The sequence below is a fragment of the Phalacrocorax aristotelis genome, chromosome 1 (genome assembly GCF_949628215.1).
Source record: "Phalacrocorax aristotelis chromosome 1, bGulAri2.1, whole genome shotgun sequence".
NCBI classification, from domain to species: Eukaryota; Metazoa; Chordata; class Aves; order Suliformes; family Phalacrocoracidae; genus Phalacrocorax; species Phalacrocorax aristotelis.
This window is the reverse complement of record NC_134276.1, coordinates 146,960,147-146,984,994: the sequence shown is the minus strand read 5'-3', so window position 1 is coordinate 146,984,994 and position 24,848 is coordinate 146,960,147. Positions and strand designations below refer to the sequence as shown.

The 24,848-nt window shown below is 36.9% G+C and overlaps 1 protein-coding gene across 13 annotated transcripts in view; it reads left to right on the top strand.

Annotated features, from left to right (window-relative positions):
- PLEKHA5 (pleckstrin homology domain containing A5) overlaps positions 1–24,848 on the top strand; it is a 173,645-nt gene that overhangs the window by 114,162 nt on the left and 34,635 nt on the right. For 4 of the 13 annotated variants that reach the window (XM_075114728.1, XM_075114684.1, XM_075114641.1 and 1 more), the window contains 7 exons: positions 2,551–2,623; positions 6,391–6,491; positions 7,352–7,512; positions 14,164–14,631; positions 19,335–19,803; positions 21,400–21,483; positions 24,162–24,281. In XM_075114728.1, the coding sequence (XP_074970829.1) occupies positions 2,551–2,623; positions 6,391–6,491; positions 7,352–7,512; positions 14,164–14,631; positions 19,335–19,803; positions 21,400–21,483; positions 24,162–24,281 (1,476 nt within the window). The remainder of the gene's footprint in view (positions 1–2,550; positions 2,624–6,390; positions 6,492–7,351; positions 7,513–14,163; positions 14,632–19,334; positions 19,804–21,399; positions 21,484–24,161; positions 24,282–24,848) is intronic. The other 9 variants (XM_075114652.1, XM_075114750.1, XM_075114742.1 and 6 more) reach the window with 3 other exon arrangements.

Sequence of the window (24,848 nt, the reverse complement as noted above, 5' to 3'; positions counted from 1 at the left end):
AATCCACCAAGAACCCTGTAAGAACCTGTCATTTAAACTCAGCGGAGGCAAATATGTATATATAGTTTTGAATCTACATTGTCATTTACTGTCCCTGCTCTGACAGACTGGTGTGCCCCATGTAGCTTTCTGGATGCTGTTGATGAGTCAGTTTTTAAAAATTACTATCAGATAAAAAGATCTACAACTATCTGTTTAGTAGAAGATTCTTCCATGTTTAGATAGTCTAAACATGGCCTCTACTCTCATTCAGTGTTGAGAGTGAAAAGTTGTCACAAACGTGAGAGATTTTTTTGCCTTGTTTTGGGGCTATTAAACTTTTTAGCTTGGAAAAAAGTCACTCTATTCCTGAGACTCTATTCCTAAGACAGTTAACTTGATTGAAATACGAAGTCTGAATTATAGCACAGGAGGCTGTGCACGTGAGTATCTGTTATGTAAGTTGTTATTGCCATGCACATGAGCATAAAAATCTCCCTCTATACGACTAGCCAATAGAAATGCTGAAGTTTGTTGAGACTTTGCCTAATTCTGAAAAAGTTAGACGTGTGGTGATCTGACTTCTCATTCTGAGGTCCTTTGTAGTGAGTTCTACATGTATGAAGAGATACCGTTACCGGAAATAACTTACTGGAACGCTCTAAAGATTCATGCTGGTTTATGTCTCTGGTTTCATGTCAGACCATGGCTATTCAGCATATAAAGTAGTACAAAGATGTCACTTTCCTAAAAATTATACTTTTTGTTCATATCACGAAGTCCATTTTAGGGTACAATAGTATTGTTTTGTTAATGAAGAAACAGTAGCTATATTTTAAGATCACAGAATTATGACGGTTGGAAGGGGCCAACAGATACTACCTTCAAAAATTTGTAGTGAAAGCTTGTGCAGTTTTCTTTTTGGTAGTAAGTTTCTTAATTAGTTTAGTTTCTTAGTAAGTTTCTTAACATGTTTATGTAATCATAGAGAACACCAACTTTTGTTTGACTCAAGGTGTGCTGTTTTATTGCATGTAATGCCATTCTTCTGTCACTTTTCTACTAATTTTTAAGTCCAGTGTCAACTCTTTCTGGAGGGTGTTTACAGTGAGCACACAGATCACAGTAACTGTATGTGTGTGACTTTATTATGACAATCACAATCAAGAGGGAACAATGATTAATAAATCCACTGAATCAAAAAGGATGTACTTTAAAGTAGGAAAGAATTTAAAATATGAGAACCACAAAATTGTTTTGTGTGCCCCTCTGTATCTGAAGAAGGCCGAAAGATCATTCCCAGTGCATCTCATTGCTGGCAGAATTTTACATATGGCTGTGTAGAAACCTGATAGTGCTTTTGAGTGATGGGATCAAAATGACATTGCCTAACAGCCTCTTCAGAAAGTCTCTCTGAGGGTTTGTGATAATCCTTCACTTCTTCAGAAGTTAGGGCATTTTCACATCATATGGTTTGTTTTTATGGCCAGTGCCCTTTGGGCCAGGGGCTGGCATCCTAATCCACTGCTGAGTCAGTGACCTTGTCAGCGGGGTAAGGAAGGCAGTCTCTCCTCTTTGTGTCTGCCTTTCCAGTGGTGAAATAGGAGCTGACTGCTATGGACAGCACCTCCAGACTTCATTAGTGTTTGTTAAACCACTTTGAGTTCCTCAGGAGTAAGGTGCTATAAAGTGTGTAGTTACTGTATTTATGAAAATGTTTGAGGCAAAGGATTTTTTAAACTTTTTCTGAATAATATTTACTAGATAATACTTGCTTTCTCCTTTCTTCTCCCTCCTTCAGCTCATTTGCCCCACCCCAAAAAGAGCAGAGCTTGAAATAAGAGGCTAAAAATTATGCTGACTTTTCTCAAAAGGAACCCCAAATCAAACCCAAAACCAAACCCACACCACCACACAGTTTTTCGTTAATAGAATCTCTCTTCTTGGTTGTCACAAAACCTATATACTACAAAAATATTGATAATTCACACATCCCTTTCGTCTTGGAACAGATTAACATATTTATTAAATCTAACCCTACTAGGATGCATGCGCTGCAATGCTCTGGCTTATTTACACTGCAGTAGTGGTGGCAGTCTTTCATTTGGAGTTGTGCAGTGCAAATTGGTTATAAGCATGAAAGAAAATGAAATTGCTTTAGGAATAAACTTTATTTGGGAAAGAAGTTTGCTCTAGATATGAGTGGTAGTAGAAGATGAAGTTCAGTGGAGAGTTTCTTCATAAAACAAAGGAGGATGTACCCCACGTATTACCTTTCTCTTTTCCTTTTTAAAAAGATGGATACAATTTTAGTTAACTGTAGATTGTGGTTTCTAGCATGCTAAAATAATGGGCTCTCATTTCAATGATTCATGAATCACGTTAACTTCAGGCTGCCTGGGTTATGATATTTATTTGCAGCGTCAAGTCTGTGATGAGAAGACCTTAAAATATTTTAGCCAAGAAAATGAACTGCTAGCACAACCACAGTTATGTAGTACCTGGTTTGCTTTATGAATGATGACTATTAACAGTCTGAAAGTTCTGACTTAGTTACTTTGATTAATACAGGACAGTACTGGAATGAAGTTGTGGAAGAAACGGTGGTTTGTGCTCTCAGATCTGTGTCTCTTCTATTACAGAGGTAAGTTCCACTCAGGAAAGCTTCGTTTGCTAATTTTACTGGAAGTAGATAAATTTCTACACACCACTCAAATGTAAGAAAGATGAAGCTGCTACTTAACTTAATGGGTTAAATTGTTGTATAGCTGTCAATATCCAGGCCTGCTACTTTTATCTTCTCTCCCCCCTCTCCCCCTACTTTTTTAATTACCAATTTCACAGAACTGCTTCCTGTCTGTCAGGTACACTTAAAGAGCAAGCCCATTCACAGCCACCTCTTTTATTAAAGTCTGGATTATCGTTTTCTCGCTGCTTCTGTTGTTAGGAACTAAATACGCCAGGTTAAATCTGATTTTTCGTGCAAATGAAGTAACTGAAATGGGGGTTGGAAAGGGATAGTGCAGGGGAGCTGAAACTCTGCCTTTTGAATGATAAAGAGGATTTATATGCCTTTGGGGAATCTAATCAGTGTTCATGAATACTTATAAAGTGAAACATTGTCCAATTCCATCTAAGTGTCTGCTGTATTTGGAACAAAGAAACCTGTTATGTAGCTACATGAAACTTATTTTACATGAGAAAAATTAGCTGCTTATAATTCTGGTCTGGAGATACGTATGTTAGAAAACCGATTCCTTCACCGTTACAGATTATTAACTGTAGTGCTCCTGGGGGGATAAACAAATGTGATTTATGCATATGGAAACATACTCAATCCCGAAATAAGGTGTACAACCATAATAGCTTAAAGGAGGCTAAGAGCAAAGAAGATTGTAAAGCACGTAAAGTAAAATAGAGGAAGATTAACTGGTAAGGCTGTGTGCGGCCCTGTGAAGGTTAAGAAAGGGTTTCAGTTTAGGATAAGACTTTAGAATTTGTAGAAGTGGTGTTGATGCTGGTGATGCTGAAAGCAGTGACTGATGAATTTAAAATGCCGTTCTGCTGAAAGTGCAGCATGGTTCTAGTCTAACCAAGACAAATCAGGCCATGAAACACAAAAGCTTTGTCTTTAACTGTTTATTTAACAAATTCTGAATTATCGAAATATAATCATTAGGCTTTGTTTCTTTATCCCAAGAAGTATATGTAGTTGGATGAACCACTGCTGAGCCAAAATTAGGCTGTAGTTTCAGTTGTGGAGGCATCGATTGTGCTACATTTACACTGCATTTAGTTAAGTAGTCGTTATATACTCTGTGCGTTCTTATAGGGTTTTCTTCTTTTAAACAAGTCTTCAGGCTCCCTCTTCCAAAGGTTCTAAAGAAAGTGCGGCTTTGTAGCTGCCTTAAGAACAGATGAAACTGACTTAAAGCACTGCACATGAAGTACCTAAAAATAAAACAAAAAAGGAAGAAGAAAAACCAACAAATAAATCCAAACAGCTCTATAATCTTACTTTTTCATTTCTACATGTTAGTGTGCCAAATACACTGAAATACAAGCAGAATAGTGTAAATTGTTTACGTGATAAACTTGGCTTTTAGCTATTGTTCACTTACTAGACAGCAGTTAAAGCTTATAAACTGTAATTAAAGATGTATAGTGATAGTCTTAAAGGTATTAGAAATGGCTACTAAAATATAAAGAACTTGCACTCTAAACCCTGTGCTTTTACGTTTTCAGTAATTCTGTCTCAGATATTGAAAAGATTGAAAGGGAGGAGCCATTCACTTACTCGCAGATCGTAAACAGTGTTTCTGGTTATGCAGCTGTGGTTGTTGGGGTTTTTTGGTTTTGTTAGTAAATCTTACTGAACGTTTGCAGTTGTGTTACAGTGGTAGCAGCTAATGCTTAAATCTGTTTTATAGATTAAAAGAAAAATTATTTCATTGTATTTTTTCAGAGCTTAGAGAATATCTTTTTCTGTTTCACAGAGACATAAAAGACTGCCTGCTTTGATTGGAAGGTTATTGTTGCAACAAATAAAAGATCTTAGAGCCTGACAGTAGATCTGCTATATTTTCTCTTGTATTATTCATACACAGCATACAAGTAAAGATGCGTATGGGGCAGTGTAATGTGTAGATAAAAGTTGGTCTGATGGGAAACAGATTTTTAAAATCTGGAAAGGGAATGTAGCAGTATGTCTTTAACAAAGACCAAAGTCTTCCAGACATGCAGCTGTTCAGTGGGACAAAAATGCTTAATGCTTTTCTATGGCACTAGTGGGTGTGACTATACTCTGACTTACGTCAGAGTATAATCTGGCAGAATAAGGGAATTTTTCCCCCAAAACAGCAGTCCAAATAAAGTAAACCCCAACATTTGCCATGCATTCTGAGATGGGGAAAAAGGCAGAATTTTTTATGTATGTGAATAGTGAGGAGGAAATATTTGAGAAGGGGAGACGGGATGGTGTCAGGCATACTTATCAGTACAGTTGAGTACCTGAAAGTAAACCTACTCCCATCATTTTTTCTATCTTTTAATCAAAATAATTTTATGCTCAATTCTCCAATTAAATAACTATCCAAGAAAACATAATTTTTACATCTAACGTTATGTAATGCTAATATGGGCAGAGCTTTCCCCATATGAATAACTGAAATGAAAGTTGCGGCTTTTCGGAATTTAGTGAGTAAAGGAGAACTGGGAAAAGGTTTTTAAATCCAGGTATAAGAGGTAGTTCTTTCGTGCTGCTTCATGTATTTTAATTGTAATAGTATAAATTTTCCATGCTTGAAACTTTGGAAAATCTCTGTTTTCTTCTTAACTTTATAGATACATAGTCATTTGTTGTGGACAGTATCTTCAGCTAAAAGAAGTGTTACAGAGGACAGTCTCTATTCACAACCAGTATCTTAAGAAGTCTGAAATACAGACTTCTGATCAGAAATCAGACTTCTGATATGTGAAATACAATTCAGCTTGACTTTCTGAATTGCATCCAATTATTCCTTTATTAAAGTATAATTGGATTTAAGAGCTGGTTGTTCCTTCCAGTTAAAATGTCAATTTATTATTGTAATGTATTGCTCTAAAAGTTTACAAAAAACCAACGTTCTCCAAAAAGGATATTTGGTTTGGGGAATTTTTGTTAGTTTTTTTAGCAATGATCTGAAACATATGCTTGCTTACAAATAGAATGGAATTGAGTGTAAACTGTTCATGGGAATTATAAAGATCTTGTCGCTTAATATGCCTGATATCAGAAGTGGAATGTGCAAATGTTTTCAAAGTCCAACAGTCTTGAACATTATTTTAAAACATTTCTGCTCTCGTGGGTATTTGCAGTTTTTACTGAGCAGGCAATAGATAGCAGGTATTGTTCTTGTTACTGATTGGAGGCTTGACTTCCATCTACTTTTCAGCTTTGAAGTCAAGCAGGTAAGCACTGACCCCCAGAAAAATTCTGGGTGAAGCCAACTGTGGTGTTTTCCATAAGGTGGCTCATGTACTTTATCTTACGGAGCAGGCACTCTCAGGAGGGTGTTTTATGCTTGTCCGTCCCGGGAAAAAGTTGAAGGTGGCCATAATCAAATGTCCTGGACTTCACAGTGCTTGGCAGGTTTTTGGGGGCGCACACCTCTGTGATGCGGGTTCTGTGGCACGTGTTGGCAGGGAGGGACTGCAAATTGCTCTTGTGGACTGCACGCTTCTGAGACTGTATACAGGCACCTGTGTAACAAATCAGTCTCGCTTTCTGATTCTCCAATGCATTTGCTTCCGAGGTAAAGTTCTTGTTGCTGGTCTTGTGTTGTTAAGTACAGAGTTTCACTGAAGGGTCTGAATACAAGTATAATGTGTCAAAACACTTTGTTTCTCTAATCAAAGACTGTACATTCACAGATGAGAAAGAAGAAGGAATACTAGGTAGCATACTTCTACCTAGTTTTCAGATATCTGTCCTTTCTCCTGAGGACCACATTAACCGCAAATATGCCTTTAAGGTAAGGGAATCAAATTTTCAGTATAACTTTATGTCTGAAAGCACAATAGCCTAGTGAAGAGAACTCATTTTGCTGAGTTGTTATGCAAAACAGGATTGACAAACAGCTTCTGAGACTGATTTTTGTGTAATGCAGTAGCAGAGGATTCAACTACTTAGCCTGATGTAAATATAGATGTAATTACTAGAATAAGGAGATGGATGAATATGACCTATTATTAGTCTTTAATTTCTAGTTCATGGATCTTAAATACTGTGTGTTTTAAAATTGTAAACTCTATCTGCAGCTAGACTTATCCCACTAATGAAAGTTACTTAGATACAAAGTATCTTTACATATAAACAAAAATGAAGTTTTATTATCACTTAAATCACAATATTACATGAATCATTGTTAGGAGTATTTCACAGCTAATCTTTTTAATCATGATATAAATCACTACTGAATATTTTCTGTTGACTTTTCTTTTTGTTTTGTGAGCGCCTTTTGTCTCTTCTTTTGGCCTCCTAAGCAACACATCATTTTACTATGGTAAGTACAAATTAAAACTTACTGTATCATTCAGACTGCAAAAAACTATGCCAAAATCTTATTTATGACCATTATATTAATTTACATTAATGGACAATCAAGATAGTTTTTAATAGATTGAAGAACTTTAAAGGGCTTTTTATTGAGTGTATTAAGAAGCAGCTATGATTGAAAATTTTAGGCAATTATTTTGAAAATATGAATGCAGTGACAGAGAAACATTGAAGTATTCCTTCTGATATATTTCTGATTATATTATTTGCAGAAATCTTATCATAGAAAACATTAATGCAAGTATACTGTAACATTATTTGTCTCTTTTCTTTCAGAGAATCTTACATTTTTGTTGCAATGACCGTGTCATTTCCAATCAGGCAGCTCATCCAAACATGAGGACCTATTATTTCTGCACAGATACAGGGAAGGAAATGGAGCTGTGGATGAAAGCCATGACAGATGCAGCGCTTGTGCAGACAGAGCCTGTGAAAAGGTAATGTGGATTTGCAAAATAGTGGCACAGTGTATTTCTTCCTCATATTTAGTTTGATTTATTGAAATGAAAGGGCATACCTTAAAATAGAATGTAATTTCTTTTTATGTTGAAGAACCCTTACTAATTTAAGAATACTGGATAATCTAAGTTCTGTTCTGAATACGGATGCATTGAGCGTAAAGGGCTAGAGGACAAAAACCTGACTAGTTCCTTTAGCCAGCAGCATCAGTAGTACCACCATGGCAAGTACTATGTGCAGGCATGTTTGACTTCCCCTGCCCTCCTGACTTAACGGCAGTAGCAGCTCAACTCATGGTAGTCTTTGGCTTAAACTTTTCATAAGTCTCAAATTCACCACTGTAGTTTCTGGCTAAATTAGACAGTCGTGCGTATGGACAACCTGTGGGGATCTATTCTTGTTCATCATTAAGCTGTCATCAAATTTATACGTACCTGATCTGGAGCCTTATCCTTTATGTATTCATGTGTTGACAAGGAAAAGCAAGTTACCACTGGAAGCCTTGTGTGCCTAGGTGGCCAAGAAGGCCAACAGCATCCAGGCTTGTAGCAGAAATAGCGTGGCCAGCAGGACTAAGGAAGTGATTGTCCCCCTGTACTCAACACTGGTGAGGCCACACCTTGAATATTGTGTTCAGTTTTGGGCACCTCACTACAAGAAGGACATTGAGGTGCTGGAGCCTGTCCAGAGAAAGGCAACGAAGCTGGTGAAGGGTCCGGAGGGTCTTATGAGGAGAGGCTGAGGGAACTGGGGTTGTTTAGCCTGGAGAATAGGAGGCTGAGGGGAGACCTTATCACTCTCTACAACTACCTGAAAGGAGGTTGTAGTGAGGTGGGGTCAGACTCTTCCCCCAGTTAACAGGTGATAGGATGAGAGGAAATGGCCTCAAGCTGCGCCAGGGGACGATTGGAAAAGGCCGAGGGAAATGGCTGCATCACCATCCCTGGAGGTACTTAAAAGATGTTTGGATATGGTGCTTATGGACAAGGTGTTTAGTGGTGAACTGGCAGTATTAGGTTTATGGTTGGACAGAGCCTCCTTAATAAGTGTCGTCTTCATAGTCTCTCTTGTAATAGTCAATGCTCTATAGAAGATACTTGGTACACCTAATTATATAGACAGATGTTACTTTATTAGATGTGACATTTCTTTTAACATAAGAAGCAATCCAGAATGGTAATGTAAGTACCCACTTTTTTGTGCATTTCACTTACATAGCCGTACAGTCATGTTTGCTGCCTCAGAGCCTAGCAAGATTTGTAGTGAGCTCACCCTGGTGCCTGGCACAGCTTTGCAGGCTAGTTGTCCTTCCTTGGCTGTGGTGCCATGGCTGCTCTAACCAAGACCGATGTGCACTCCGCTGTTGTGAAGGGTGTTCCAGCCTCCTGAAATGCTTGGCCATGCACGTCTACTACCTCCTTTCAGCCGCAGTGCCTGTTCCAGCACTGACATCTGCCTGTTTCAGGTGTTCGGCAGCATATAGGCAAATGGTAGGGATTCCCTATGCAGCTGAGCTTATCTAAGATTTTTCATCCAGCTATACATCCTCCTGCATTGCTTTGGGTGCTTATCTTACTCCTTGGTGAATCAGTGTAGCACACTAAATGAGTAGAAGAGCACTCAGCAGCAAAATCAATAGTTTTCTGTCCGGATATCACAGGCAGAACAGGCTTGCCAACAGCCAAAAGAAGTGTCAGAAGAACAAAAAAAAGCGACTAATGCAACACCATCTTGTTTTAATTCAGGCAAGAAACCCTAGAACAAAACAGAAGTAGATGTGACCTCTTTGAAAAGTTTATTAGTAGTCTTGAAATAATTATTTGAGAGAAAATACATTTCAAGACCAGTGGAGTCTCAAAGACTTTCAAGTCTGTTAGCTATAGTAAGGAAGAAAATCCTTCAGACATCTGTTTTCTAAAGAATCCATCTTTTGGCTGTCGAACCAGTTCTTAAAATGAACCATGTAGCAGGATATGATCTTATCCAGAAGAAATACTGTTTCTTCCCTGTAAAAATCTGTTAAGTATTAAGTATTGTATTACCTCATCCCTAAGTAACCTAAAGTTTGGCATGCACATAGCTCTAAACATAAATGATTTTGGTTCAGTCAAATTCAGCCAGTGCCTTTGTTTCTCAGTTCTGGTTTTTTGAGACGTTCTAAGATTGAACTGAATACAATTTTCTAACAGACTAGATACTTACAATACAATAGCTAGAGTTATTAAGAACTTATATCCTTAAATATTTATGCAAACTGATGTTGAGCCACTCTTAAGTGCTTGTTAATATGAATTGCCCAAAGTCACAGTTTTTACAGTATAGTTCTTTAAATCTAGAAGTCAAGGAACTTCACTGCTTACGATACTCAGGAAATCCAAACTCAACAGTCTGTTAAATTGAATGTTTCAGCTTTAAATCATTTCAAAGCTGCAATCTGCATCTTTATTTTTCTGAGGATGTGAGCTCCTTGGAGAGAAAAAAGATAAATGGAATATTTAAAACATTACGGTGTGGGTGTTTTGCCTAGGTTCCATAAAATATACTTACTTTCCACACATAGTTCGCCACATAATACAGAAATGAGATATTGAAGTGAGAAAATAAAAATGTATTCATTTCTTTTAGAACTGCTCTGCAGTCACAGCAGAACAACTCCCTTCTGATATTTAACTGCAGGGAAGGACAAATTATTATTTGGTCGTCTTGACTTAACTGTAATTACTCCTTTCTAAACATTTTTGTTTTAATATTACCTAGATAGTAAATTCAAGTTTAATAATGTACTGAGGGACCTATCAAAATAAATAAACACAAATACTTTAGTCAGTGAGGAACTATTTAAGCTTAAGACTCAAAATATGATCTCAAACAACCTCTCTGGATTAGCAAAAGATCTTCCTCATTCCATGTTGCATCACTGCAGACCAGAGTTAAGTTGTATCTCTGAGTACTGATTGCTTGCTTGTGTTTGTAGGTGCTAGTGTCCACCAACATACTGATTTATCATTTCTACCCTAACTGCTGATTTCTCTACTCTCCCATCTTTAAGAGCATCATTTCTCTATCCTTTTGCTGTCAGCTGTGTGTGCCAGAGCCTTTGTTCTGAGTGATGCAGCGTGTACTGAGAAAAGAGTGGGGATTTTTCCTTCTAGTGCAGTTACTCTCCCTGAACAGCATAAGATAAGCTGCCAAAAACCCAGTTGTTAGCATAATGACATCCACAGTGGGGGTTTACCAACATCACTCTGTTAGGAAAAGATGGCTGCTTCTTTTCAAATGCCTCTGCTTAGCTTTGTTAGATCAGTCTTTGTGTCTTGTCTGATACTTGATTACATGCCTCCTCCCCTTTTGGAATTACTTACTTACATAAAACAGTGAAAAACAGTACTTTCTCTGTATTACTGTTCCATACATATTATTCCTGATTTGTTGTAGAAACCTATAAATTGCATTCAGTATATGCTGAAACATGTATGTTCAATGCGTTAGTCTCTTTTGTCTTCTCCCTATCCTGTGCTCAAAATGCCCTGCAAGTCTTGTTGAATATCTTTGAGAGATAGATATACATATGAAGCCAAATATAAATATGGATTTATGTTTCTTACACTTACCTATTAGTTTCTGATAATTCTATCCCATTTGGATTTGCTCACACCAAGTTGGCTGATTTGTTGCACAAAGTTAAAGGAGAGACCAGAAGTTTCTTCAAATCTCAGTCATTCAGCCTCTACACCATCGCAAAGAATATCACATATCAGTGTTGGGCTCTGCTGTGTATAACCATAGTAACAAGTGATACAGCATAGAGATTGCTTGGAAAAATAATTCTGTGATTTTGGGGTTTGTTGTGTTTTTAATTAATATCCACAGTGGAAAATACAATAGCGTGAATCAAACACTGTGCCAAGTCTTGACTATGCCACCTATCTGATGAATGTCCTTAGAGATGCTACTCTTCCGCTGCACCACAGATTTTTCCATCTGTAAAATGGCAAATGCTTCTCTGCTCTAAAGCACCTTGAGAAAGGTTGATATAAAGTGCTATATAAGGGGGCAGGTTGTTCTATCAAGGCATGTTGCATACATTAATGCCCATATTTAGGGGTATTTGCAAGGTAGTCCTTAAATTTATTTGTAAACTCTTGAGCACTGGCTGAAAACTGAAATTTTAACACCCTTTTTTGACTTGATAATTGTGGGAAATCGAGTTTTTCATTCACTTTCCTGTGTGGGGAATTCCTTTAGTTTGTTGGAAGACAGTGGGTAGTACAGTTTTGAGGTGGGAGGGGGCAGGTAATCCAGTTTTTTTCATAACCTTGAGAAGGAACCTAGGCAGAAATGTTTGGTCCTGGGAACAGTTTAAAGTCTTGGGAAAAAAAAAAATAAAAAGAAAACACCTCACTTTTAAATATGCAGTAGGAGATTAGCATAGCATTTCTTGTCTGATAATTGGAAATTACAGAAAAGATGACGTAGGTATAGCAGTTCCACCACATGTGGCCTCCCCCACAAAAGTCTACATGAAAAGTGGTTTTGCATTGAGATTTTTTTTCTCTAAACTTTATGGTTGGCAGAAGTATTACCCTCTCCTTTCTGCTAGCAGAAAGCATCAGATGTGTCCAACCTCTGCATTTAACAGTGATGTATGAGAAAAAAACATTGTGTTTAAAAATAATGCTGAAGCATACAGCCAAAGAGATGTCCATGTTAGATTATTGGTAGGGATGTTTTCATTTGCAGTGTGTTTGACATGTGTGTACGCTTTCACAGAGGCAGCTCTGGAATAATCACTGAAAGAACTATTTTGAGCTACTTACGTTAATAGAGTGAGTTTTGGAGGACTTTATAACATTGTGAAGTATCAAGATGAGATTGGGATCATCACAACTATGTCAGAAAGAGGCATGGTGAAAAAACCCGCCCCTTGTTAACATGCAAAGTGCATGAGCATTTAATTCTAACTTGCCTACATTTTGCAGAGGACATTGATGTCTTGCTGTTTCTAATGGATACGTTTGAAATCGTGTACTTGTCAAGGCAGGAGTCTCTCAATTCCTTTCACGTCATGGACAATTCATAGCAAGAGTAGGGTGGTAATGGGAGGTGTATATAAAATGAAGTATCCAATATTATTAGCAGTAGGTTGTATTTTTGTAAGGACCTTACAGTTTCAGTCCTTTATGTATTTGCTGGGATTCTGTCCCATAGAGTTGTTGGCCTGTTGGGAATTCATGGCTTAAACAATCTACTGGGGAAGTGTAGACTTGTTGGACGTTTAAGCCTCGTGTTAAAGATGGGTAAGCAAAAATGCTTACAGCTGTGTACGTTGTTACTCTGCTTGGAACTAGAGCATTTTTCATAGGAGCTGTCATACTTGTGCTCTTGGTCAGTTGTGTATGTGATGCCCGTTTTACAGACAGATTAAACACGTGAACTAGTCACAGTTATAAAGATGAATAACGCATTTGCAAAAGAGATGCAAAACAGTGTGAAAGGTTAAGTTGACATCCTCGTTAAATAAAGCTTTGGTCTTGGTTTGGTTTTATACAGAGATGTTATCTTAACGAATTATACCTCTTGGTCGTCTTTCCTTCTGTACCCAAAAATGTTGATCAAAACGTTTAAGGGGTTTTGTGTTTTTTTTTTTCCCTAGTAAACCAGAAAAAAATGTCACTATCTGAGCTGGATGTTCAGTTCATGTCCCAGTATAGAAAAACATATGGCTCCTTGACATTTTGAATTTTAAAAAGATGATAGCTATTAGAACTGCATACGTTGAGTACTTCTGTAAGTACTGTTAGGCAGTAACTGATCTAAAAATATCATTATTTTTGTGGTACGGTTCCCTAAGTCAGCAGCTATTTTCCCCCTTAAAATTAGGGAAGCCACAGTTATTTTCCACAAAATGTTTGCCAGCCAAAGTGATAACATACCAGAGAAACCTAATAGAAGTCAGTGACCATGAAAAGTTGTTTGCTGTCTTTAAAGGAGCTTGTTACATGTTAAATTCAGCAGTATTGTGAATCACAAGCTGGTCAGCAATGTAATCTGCTCCTATTTTTAAAGATGGCTTTTAAAATCGTCTGAATTTCAGTCTGTTGACATCTGGAAGCTTTATCTCTTGGAGAACCACTAAATATTTTTACTGTTTGAATGTCCAGCCCTCTAGGAACTGAACATCAATTTTTTTCAGACTCTGGCTTTATTTTCTCTTGCACACTTTTTTCTAGGGGGTTAATTTGAAGATGGCTTTAAAAATTTACTCCATGTTATAAATGCTTTTAAAATAGCAAAGAGATAGAGAAGCATGGAAGAAAAAACTCACACTCTCCAACCAAAAAACCCCAAAACCAGCCAACCAAACAAATAACCAAACCAACCATCACCACCACCACCCCCAAAACAAAACAAAGTACCCTAAAACAACAACAAAACCAGCCTGTCCTTGATTATTGTGAAAATGTGTCCTGGGTTTTTCTCTCAAAGACAAGATATCGGGGTAAGGTATCTGGACAGGGATTCACTGAAAGAACCCTGGTAAACACAAATATATTCACTTTTCATTTTTTGTTACTGTTTTTTAATGAATGCTTTGTTGATGATATAGCTTGTCATATATTCCTTTCCAGAGTAGAGAAGTTAACCACTGAAAATACACCATCTCGAGAGGCAAATAATATTTCAAACCATCGGGTGCTAATTAAGCCAGAGGCACAAAATAACCAGAAAAACAAAGAAGTGAACAAAAATGAGGAGAAGAAAGCTTTGGAAGCTGAAAAATATGGATTCCAGAAAGTTGGGCAAGATAAACCATTGACGAAAATTAACAGTGTAAAGCTAAATCCTTTGGGATCCGAATACAGGACTTTACCCATAACCACGATTCAGGCTGGACACTTCCGACCAGTTCATTTAAATGGGTCTGAGAATAAAGCTGTTGGTGTTGTCCTGGCAGACACTGGAGATGGAGGTCAGCACAATGCGGTTCAGTCACATGTGGAGTCTGAAAGAGTTATGCAGAGAACTAATTCAATGCTGCAGTTGGAACAGTGGATCAAAACACAAAGAGGAAAAGGACAAGAAGAGGAAACGAGAGGGTAAGTGCTAAGTAATTTCCCCACCCCGCCCCGGGTCTCCTAGCAAATAATGCCTAGACTTGTATCCTGCTTAGATTCTTTAGTTTTTGGTCTATATTACTTCAATATATAATTCATTGTTCTCTATAAGAAGTACTTGAATGACTGCTCAGAACAGATTTATTAAAGTTTCTCTTTTATTAACCTTGAAGTGATTATTAATAAATTAAACTTTATTAATAACTTAATAAATAAAAATGCCCAGAAACTCTTTCTGGGTGCTAGAAATTTCTCTGTACTAGCAGAGAGAAGGTCTTATCAATCATAACAATTATTTTTCCTCTTAAAATCTGTTCTTGAAATTGCCCTGTCTTCCGCATTTTTGTTCACAAAATTTTATTTAAAATTCTTCAAAAATATTCCAGGGAGCTTTTAACCCTTAAACAATCTTTAACTGAAGAGAGAGGAAAGCTTTACCTAAGAGTAAGTGAGAGAAATCTAACTAACTTGATCCTTAAAGCTTCCCTTCTCATGAAATTAAACATCTCCCAGTTCTCATATTGAGTTCCAGTTTTTATTCGTGAAGCTTTAAAATTATGTGTGAATGATACTGAATCTTGTGCCGATAGCAATTTTTCTCCCTGGCAGAGGTGTAGGGACATTGCTTCCAGGGTGGCTTACAAGCAACCAGCTCTACCAGTAAAATACAAAAGTTTTCAATATTATATTAGATCTGAAGTAGTGGAGGTGCTATCACAGGAGATGTTTTGAAGAGCAGGAAATAAGGGAATTTGCGTATAGGTGGACGGCAGAGCAGAGCTTAAGACAGAACCACATTCAGAAAATGTTGTTTTCTGCAAATTTCAAAATATGGGAGTTGGGGGCTTTTCAGTTTTTGCAAAAAACTTGAAAAAATTACTTCAGTTTGACACATATTTGCTAAAATTGATTGAACATTTCCTTATTGCTTTTAGTCTTTCATTAAATATAATTAGGAATTGTTAATGTGTTGTTTCGTGAAGTACTCAACATAAGTAGTTTGATCAAGTTCGAACTTTCAGTACAGAGAGTGACTTGCACACTCTGACATTTATTTTATTATGCATGCTTGTGTAATGAGAACTGAGAAGGCTCTTTGATGCTATTAGATTTTTTTAAATTGGACTGTAAAACTTCCAACCAAACAAGAGAAACTTGAATAGCTGCGCAATTTTTCAGTTGCGAACAAGTATATAAACCTTAAAACTGATTTCATTGTGGGAATCAAACAGAGGGAAGTACTGTTAACAATATGTTACTGATTAACAGTATTTTGTTCTTGACTATAGAGGCCCCGTGTTGCTTAAATAAGGGTGGCACTGATAACGCAAACGGTATGCTTTCAACTGCAGTTCTACATAAAGGTAGTAAACAGAAAAAGAATTGGCCTTGAGCTATCTTTTTTGCTTTGTGTGGAAGTGGCCTTGAATAATGATCCAAATTTCTAATGTATACTGATGTCTTTAGAATGTGGTTTAATATAAATTTTAAATTTTGTTTTTGTTCAGATTGCCAGTTTCTGGCTGCAGACAGAAATTTAAGTAGAACTGAAGTTGGTGAATGAGAGTAGAAAGAAGCTCCAGTTTATGTTAAAGCTTAAGGTTGGGATGAGGGGCTAGTAAGGCTGTTTGTAGTAAGACCTCATAACTTGAATTTTTGAGAAAAGCAGTCTTCACTTAAAGGTGAAAAGTTTCTGACTTTTAACAAAGATGCTTTCCATTGCATCTCTCTTTCTAATGTGTTAGAGAAATCATGGTGGACCAATCTGAGTATCTGTGATGTGTCCGACTGAAAAAACAATTAGGACTTTGAGAATACTAAAATGTTAAAGAACAGTTTCAATTAAATAACTATTTATCACATAGGAGTTGTTATCTGTCCTTGATTTAGAATGAATAGGGTTCTACTAATTCTACTAATTTTTCAGAGGAACATGCTGACCCCTTAGTAGATTTCCTGACAAATTAAGGAGAATTATGGCAATGCAGTTTTTAATTCTTGAAGGTGTTATCTGCCATTTCCATGGATCTAGACATCTAGATTCACAAGAGCCACTCAAATAAAGACAACTGATGCCTTGAGGAAGACAAACCTTTTATAACCAAAAATAAATGGTTTTTAAATAAAAGCATTCCACTTCAGTATCATTTTATGAAATTAATTCTGCACGTCAGTTACGAGTAAATATTTTCACCAGAATGGTTCACTTGAGTGGCCTTTCTTAAATGTGAAAAAATACAGAAGGATTGTATGGTACTAAGTGAGGTTTTTTGTTGCTGCTAACCTAGGGTGTGAGCCCCTGTCTTCCCACCCCTTGCCCATATAAATCTCATCCTAAATAATAAATGCCTGCTGTACAGCACCAGGTTTCCATCAGCACTTTGCCGCCCTTTGCTTGATTTGCACAGGAAAGTTCTGTATTCTGGGCCAGCTGGTATTTGCATTCTTTAGGATGAAGGGCTATTTTGAGGTTTTGATCTGAGGGTATTCATAATATTGCAGAACTGGGCCCTTAAAGGTTTATCGGCAATGTCGCTTCCCCAAATTAGACACCAGAACCAGTATTGCTACCCAACAGTAATCCTAGAGACAACCTCTAAAGGTGTCTATAAGGAGTCTCTAAACTCATGCAGAAGCCTTTTCTTTATATAGGAACATCTTTAGGGAGCTGTTTATGGTGACAGCTGCAGAAGTATTTTGCAACCTCACAGTGTGCATGGCTGCTTGACTGGCTGCAGCAGCCTCCCTTGGTATGCAAGGCAGCTTTAAGATGCAGTACTGTCTAGAGTTGTTTTTTGGACTTCACTAGAATTACATTTTTGTAAGTATCAGCAGGACATTGGTGAATCTGTTTTGATTTTATCAAATGATGTAAAACAAGGCTTAATATTGAGGCGGTTGGCTTTAAAGTTTTCATGGTTTACCAATGGAAGATGGATATCTTATCTTCCTAAATGTTCAAAAATAATTGTATACAGACTTTAAATTGCTATATTTACATAGCAAGAACTTCAGACAGCTTTTCTTGAAGTTGTACAGGATATTAAAAGGATTACACTGCCCATTTAATTAATGAAATGGGAGAGGAGCTTCAGTGAGTGAGGTGTATCTAGCTACTGGAGAGCTTAATGAAAATATCAGACTTCACCATACCCGTTTGTGTGTAGCTAAAATAATATTCTGAAAGTTAAAAATTGAACATAAAGGTGTCTTGGTTGGTTGTTTTTTTAAAATATGGATATGGAGAAAAGCCCTTGTCATTTATGGTATGCTACATTAAGAAATTTAGAGGTATTTAAGCACGTTTTACATCAAAATAATAAGGTTTAGAATCCATTTCCCTTTTTTTTGTGTGTGAGAACGGAAAGCTGTCCAGTCTACAAAATGGGGATAATACTTCATTAATTCTTGGAAAGTTTCAGAAACTGTAGCAGATTTTGTATATAAAGCTCTTTATAGCAGTTTTAATCTCCAAAATGTAACAGGTGATCATAAATACTCAGCTTAACTATTTTCAGTAAAAAGTGGTTCTTACCATCATCAATTTCCTTTGTAGTTATTCCATAAGGATCTAACATGCATAATATTGATTCACCTTGCCATTTGCCCTCCATGATTTCTTTAATGTTTTTGTGCCACCAAAGTCATTCAAAACCATCTTCAGATTCTGGTGCCTCGTGGTGGCAGGGATTTTAGTTTGAATTAGTCTGGGGTGTAGCTAGAAGCTGCTGCCCTCTGATGGCTGAATCATGTCCAATTTGAGATCAGTTTTTGTATCTGGGCAAGCATCTATCATAGATGTGATCAGTAGCAAAAGGCTTTAAGAGGTGCTCATCTGAATTTTAGATAAGAGTTGAATGAATCAATGTTTATGACCTAGATTCTGTCCTGTGAAAAAAACAAGAAATGCTTTGTCATACTTAGGCATGCATCGATACTCAGTATGGAGAATTTTGCAGTTCAACTAATGCTGAAAGCTGCTAAATGACTGTAGCACTCCAGAGTTCTAATGTGGCAATAAATTAAAGAATAAGCTTTTGAATTCATACCCGAGTTGAAAAGCAATACAATATTCTTATCAAACAAAGAAATATTTTGCTATTTGTTTTGCTTGAATAGCTGATATGGAATGGCTTGTCCTTCATAATTGCAAAATATAATTTCATTAGACAATTACTGCTATTTTTTCCTTGGCCTGTTATTAAAAAAAAAAAAAATGATTTTTTTATGTCCATAGTAGTTGCTCAAGAATTCATTTAGGGAAACAACAGGAGATTTTTTCACTTCTGAAAAAGAGAACATTTAAAATGGGCTCATATGGAAACAGTACAGAGTTTTAAAGCTTTCATAACTTTGACCTCTCCAGCACATAGAGAAGTTACAAGATTTAGTCTAAACTTGACACTACTAGACTGTCATACTGGTAAAAAGATGAAATGTGGATTATATAATCAAGCAGCTAATCAGAGAGAGGACCCAGTTTTGGCTGCTGCAGTGCATTCAATCAGTATAGTTGATTCTTTAATTGTCATCTGGATTTTCTTGCATGTTTTTAAAATGACACTTGTAATTTAAAAAGAAACAAAAAGTCAGAGTTAGCTAGATAAACCTAACCAATATTGAAAAACTTTATACTGCCGTAGTATTAATCCTGTCCACTAAGAAAAAGAAAATTTGTGTTTCAGCATTATCTCATATCAGACACTACCAAGAAACATGCCAAGCCATCGACCTCAAGTTTTACCCCGGTACCCAGAAGGCTACAGAACACTGCCGAGAAACAGCAAAGCACGGCCGGAGAGCCTCTGCAGCGTAACGCCATCGGCTTACGACAGAGCCATAGGACCAGTAACAGCCGAAGAAAAACGGAGGTCGATGCGCGATGACACAATGTGGCAGCTCTATGAATGGCAGCAACGTCAGTTTTACAATAAGCAGACAACTCTTACTAGACACAGTACTTTAAGTAGCCCAAAAACTATGATGAATATTTCTGATCAGACGATGCATTCGATTCCCACCTCACCCTCTCACGGTTCAATTGCTGGTTTCCAAGGATATTCCCCACAGCGGACCTACAGATCAGAAGTGTCTTCACCAGTGCAAAGGGGAGATGTAACTATTGATCGCAGACATAGAACGCATCATACTAAGGTAAAAATACTTGTTTTAATAGTCAAAAATCTTATTTACAAGGGGTTTTAGCAGAAAGTATATGGTTACTGTAAAATTAGTCTTGCACTATAGTATATTTTAGAATAATGAAGTTTCAGTTACATCATTTTTCATGGAGAAAGGTTTGATTTTAAAAAGCGTGTAAAAATCTAAAGGTTGTAAAAAGAGTTTTCTAATATACCAGGTGAAAACATGTTGTCCTAATATTACTGTCCATGATATTATGTTTCTCTAAAGGAAAGAAAAGGACTCCATAGGAAATTTCTCAGAATAGTTTGTTTTATGTCCAGAAATCTTTCTCCTTTCTAGCTTTTGCACTGGAAATCTAAGAGGACTGAAAAACACAGATTTCATTCCACATGCTGCGTTCTATTCTTCATCCACAAGTTTGGCTGCCTTGGGTTCCAGCAGAAAACTGAGTGTAGTTGTTTCTTTCGATGCCTTTGAGTTATCCAGGAGATTGCTAAAGATCAGAGCCTATTTGCACCCAACCTTAGCGCTTGACTAGTGTGACTGCTGGTCTTCATCAGTGAGACGGAGGCATGAAGAATTGTAAACCTGGGTGGTGTATGTGGCTCAGCTATATCCATCATGGTTGTGTTGTGCATGTTTTTTAATAGTTTGGAGATAATCACATGAAAAGTACTCTTTCAGTTGGATGTAAAACTAAAGTTCATATAAAGTGCTCTGTACATTTTTCCTAAATCTTTATCTCAGGTATCTTTGTGTTTCTTGATGCAGGGAAAAAATCTTTAACTACATCTTAAAGCAGTGTAAACAACTGAGTTGATTACTAAGTCTAGTTTTTGGAAATTTTTAGGTCCCTATCATCAAGGAGTCACTTTGTTTTGACATCCTTTATGTCGCAGCTGCACTGGAAATTTAATGATCAGTGCATCTCACAAATCTGAGAAATACCACTAGGGCCAGTGCTGCAGAGCATGTGTTTACTTGTCCTTTCAGCCGCGTCTTGCTTTCTCATATTTTTTTCCTTATGGAACACTTATGCTACTATTTCATTTCATATTTAGCATCTTTTATACAAGATTATTATTTACCTTCGGTTATTCGTGCTATTAAGTTTGCGTAGGTGTATTTTGGTTGGGTTTTGGGTTTTTTAGTTACACAGCTAGCTTATTCCATTAACTTAGAAACACAAACCGCTGTTTTTAAGAGGTGGGTAATTAGAAGACTCTTTGAAATCAGTAGGGTAAATTTAAGATTTCAACTCCATCTATACAGAGATCTTAGGATTTTAAACAGCTTTCAGTGATGGGTGAAACACTATAATTGTTGATATTTACATGGCTATGATTAGGGCAACAGCTTTGAGGGAGGACTGTTAATTAAATGAATTATGAAAGCTGGGTTATTTCTAGAAGTTAGAGGTGGCTTACTCAAGTGTTCTAGATGGTAGATCAGCAGGGAGCATGACTGGCCAAAGCTGGCAAAAATCGTGGCAAATTTGTTGTGAGTGTGAAGTTGGCTTGACTTACTTTTTAGCATTTAATGGTTGTTGAGTCTTTAGATAAGTATGGATCATACTGTGCTTTTTTTTTTTTTTTTTGTGTACAGCATGTCTTTGTGCCTGACAGAAGGTCAATGCCAGCAGGTCTGAGTTTACAGCCTGTTACTCCTCAGAGCCTCCAAGGCAAAACAGTGAGTTGGATTTTTATTTGAGTTTTTTCTTATGAATAATTCTTTAAGTATGAAGAGGCAACACTGAAATCTTACTCTATTCAAAGTTTGCATTAACTGTGGCTTTTATTTTAATTATCAGGGATTTTTAAAGCAAATTAAGTACTGTGTGGTTACATTGAATTCTGAGAATATCGTGTAGCCACTGACTCCAGATATTCTTTGAGAAACACAGATTTTTATATATATATATATTTTTTAATCATCTTTGGTACATTACAGAAATTCCTGGGACAGGGTAGGATACATCACAGGACATGTATTTCTCCATTAAGTATTTGGAAAATCCTAGATGTAAAGTTTGCGCTTTTTTTGAAATCTTAAGGATGCTAAAACTGCATTTGGTAAAATGATGTCTTTTCTGACATCCCCCATTTTAATGTGGTAGAGTTGAAACTCTCATTGAAGGTATTTTATCAAAGTAATGTTAGTGAATACTGTCCACCTTCCTAACTGAAACATAACTGTTACCCAAAAACTAAGAAATTGTCCTAAATTGGCTACATTTATTTACCAGTTTTTGTCTCCTTTCTGTAATCTTTCTCTGTCCATCTGAAATTACTGTTTGAGACAGTAATGAATTGAGAATACAGATTTTGAATCGTACTGTAGGCAACAGTCGGTCCTTCCTCTGCCTCGACCCCTGTTTCTTGCACTTCCCAGCATGAATCCCTGGCATCTTCAGGAACTTACGGGTTGGCCTTTGGCAGCTGGCGCCTCATCTCTGCGCCTTGTCTTCTACAGACGTTTCTTTGGGTTCATAGCCCCATCAGCTCTCCTGGGCTCTGCTGCTGGAGCTGGGCTGATGAGCAGGGTAGGGGGCAAGGAGGACCAAGCTTCTGCCTGTAGAAACCAGAAGTCCTGCCCGCAGCCCAAGTGTTGCAGGAGCCAGAGGAGGAAACCTGTAGGTAGCTCTTTAAACAAAATTGTGGTTGCTGCAAGAGTCCCGAGAGCTGTACCAAAAACAATGCAGCAATGTCAAAAACATTTGCAACATTATGAATGTCTAAAGAGAAGTAGGAATTCCTGTTCGATGGGCTTGCAAACGTTGAAGTACCATATAAATAGTTTATTCCTAATGCACTACAATCGGGCATTTGCAGAACATACGAAGAAGACTTTTGATCTTGAAAAAGTGATTAACTGTTGCTTTTGTTCGAAGATGAGACTTTCAATTCCCTTATTTTAAAAAATAAGGGGGGTTTTGTGCTTTGAAATGATGTGAATTTTCAGACTGAAAGCATTGTCACTGATTTTTTGAGAAAACTTGAAAGTGTCTTGTATAGCAGTCTAGATCCTCATGCTTATTACTCTCTGAAATTAAGTATTCTAAATCCAGGTATACTATAAGATTGGCCATTAGGTCAATTAGGTTTAAAAAAAAAAAAGTGTTGGTTTTCCCTCAAAACAAATAAACAAATGGTTTTGACAACTGAAGCTTTGTGGCAATCCCTTGCTCCCTCTTGTGGGCTGCTTTGGTACAAGCTTACAACAGTGCCAGTGCCCCACTTACTCTCAGGGATTTTTCTTCTTTATTCTAAGAAACTGGTATTCATTTTTCAGTAATTTAATATGTGGTTCTCTGGAGCTTTTTTCTTTACTTCTTTGCTTTGGGGAAGTTCTGTGACTATGGGAGAGAGCAAGTGGGGGTTTAGGGTTTTTGGATTTGGTGGGTTTGGTTTTTTTAACTCACAGAATTTGTGAGAACATCAAAATGCTGGATTAATATTTAACCTCTTATTGACTTCTGGAGAAGTGTAAGAAACAGAAGGAAACAGGAACATAACAAAGATATTTGTGATGTTAAGTGTTTTGTTTTCTTTCAAGTTTTGCTAATAGAAGTGATTCCCAGGAATGGTTCAGGTAGAGATCCCCAAACTGACCTAAACTGATCTCTGTGGAATAACCTAACATATACCCATTTGAGTGTGACTGTATTTCCATTATATACATAATCTTAGGTTTTAAATACTATTCTTCATCCCTTCCTAAGGCTGTATTATACATCTTAGTCATAAAAGTAAAGCAATAAATTAACTGGTAGCCTCAGACCTGTGAAAGGTGGGACAGAAAATTTTTTTTGTCATGCTTGTGCAGTTTTATTGTGTGAAAGGTAATTGTTTCTGATGTAGGTCAGTTATTGCGGTGGGTTTTTTATTATTTTTACTCTTATTTTGATGCATACTTTTGAAGAATTATTTTAGAAACTAAATTTTCTTGAGGGCATTTTTTGATTCTTTCACCAGTCTCAAATGGCTGTCGATGTAGAGGTAATGTTATCCTAAGGGCAGGAATTCTTCCCCTTCACTAAAGTCAATATCATCAATTTGATATGCATGCCAGAAAACGTTTGAGGGCTGCACAGACTTTCACTTACAAAATCCTCACTCATTTTTGTCCTCTACACAGAATATACCACTTTTACAGCATTTGTGGTATCATTTGAGCAGTTGAAAGTTAACTCTTCATTATATATTTGTAAGTGGTCAATTTGGGGGGAAATGGTGTATCTTCTGTTGTATCACTGTAGGAAGTTTTTGTAAGAAAGATACTAAGAACCCTTATTTTAATTAAGTGTTGTTTAGGATACCAATTAACCTTTTTTCTACTCTTTGGATTCTCACACTGCACTCCTTCAGCCAGAGGAGCTCACGCTGCTGCTAATAAAGCTGAGACGGCAGCAAGCTGAACTGAGTAGTATCCGGGAACACACACTAGCACAGCTCATGCAACTAAAACTTGAGGCCAGCAGCCCAAAGGTCAGCTATAAAGCAATGTGTGTCATGTACCATTTTCACTAACTTATAGTCATTCATTAATCAAAGTATGGATTGTACCATTGGTGCAAAATTTTCTGACTGCTGTGGGAGTAGAATAGAGTAACATTGGCTCTTTGTGTATGTGACATTCTGCTATTAACCCTTTGAGACTTTACTCATTGCTTTTTGATATTAGCTGAGTCAAAATTACATAGGAATATTTTAAAATGTATTGTAGCTTAAAGTTGAAGGTTTTTAACCTATTGTTTTAATAAAAATTAATAGTAATCGTGAGATTAATTTGTTTATACTGCCTCATATCAGATGCAATCATTTGTAATCTGTGTACAAAAATCAGGACGTGTTTAAAACACAGATTTATCAAAGGGTTTATAGTTGTCTGCGTAGTAGACATTTACATGAGCTTTACTGTCTTTTATATGTAAAACCAAAATGTAATGTAGTAGTTCGTAGTCTAGTTCGTGGCAAACTTTCATCACTACTGTTTCGGGATCAAAACTTGTTAACAGTTCACCAAAGAAAAGCAGATAAAAACAGCATTACATC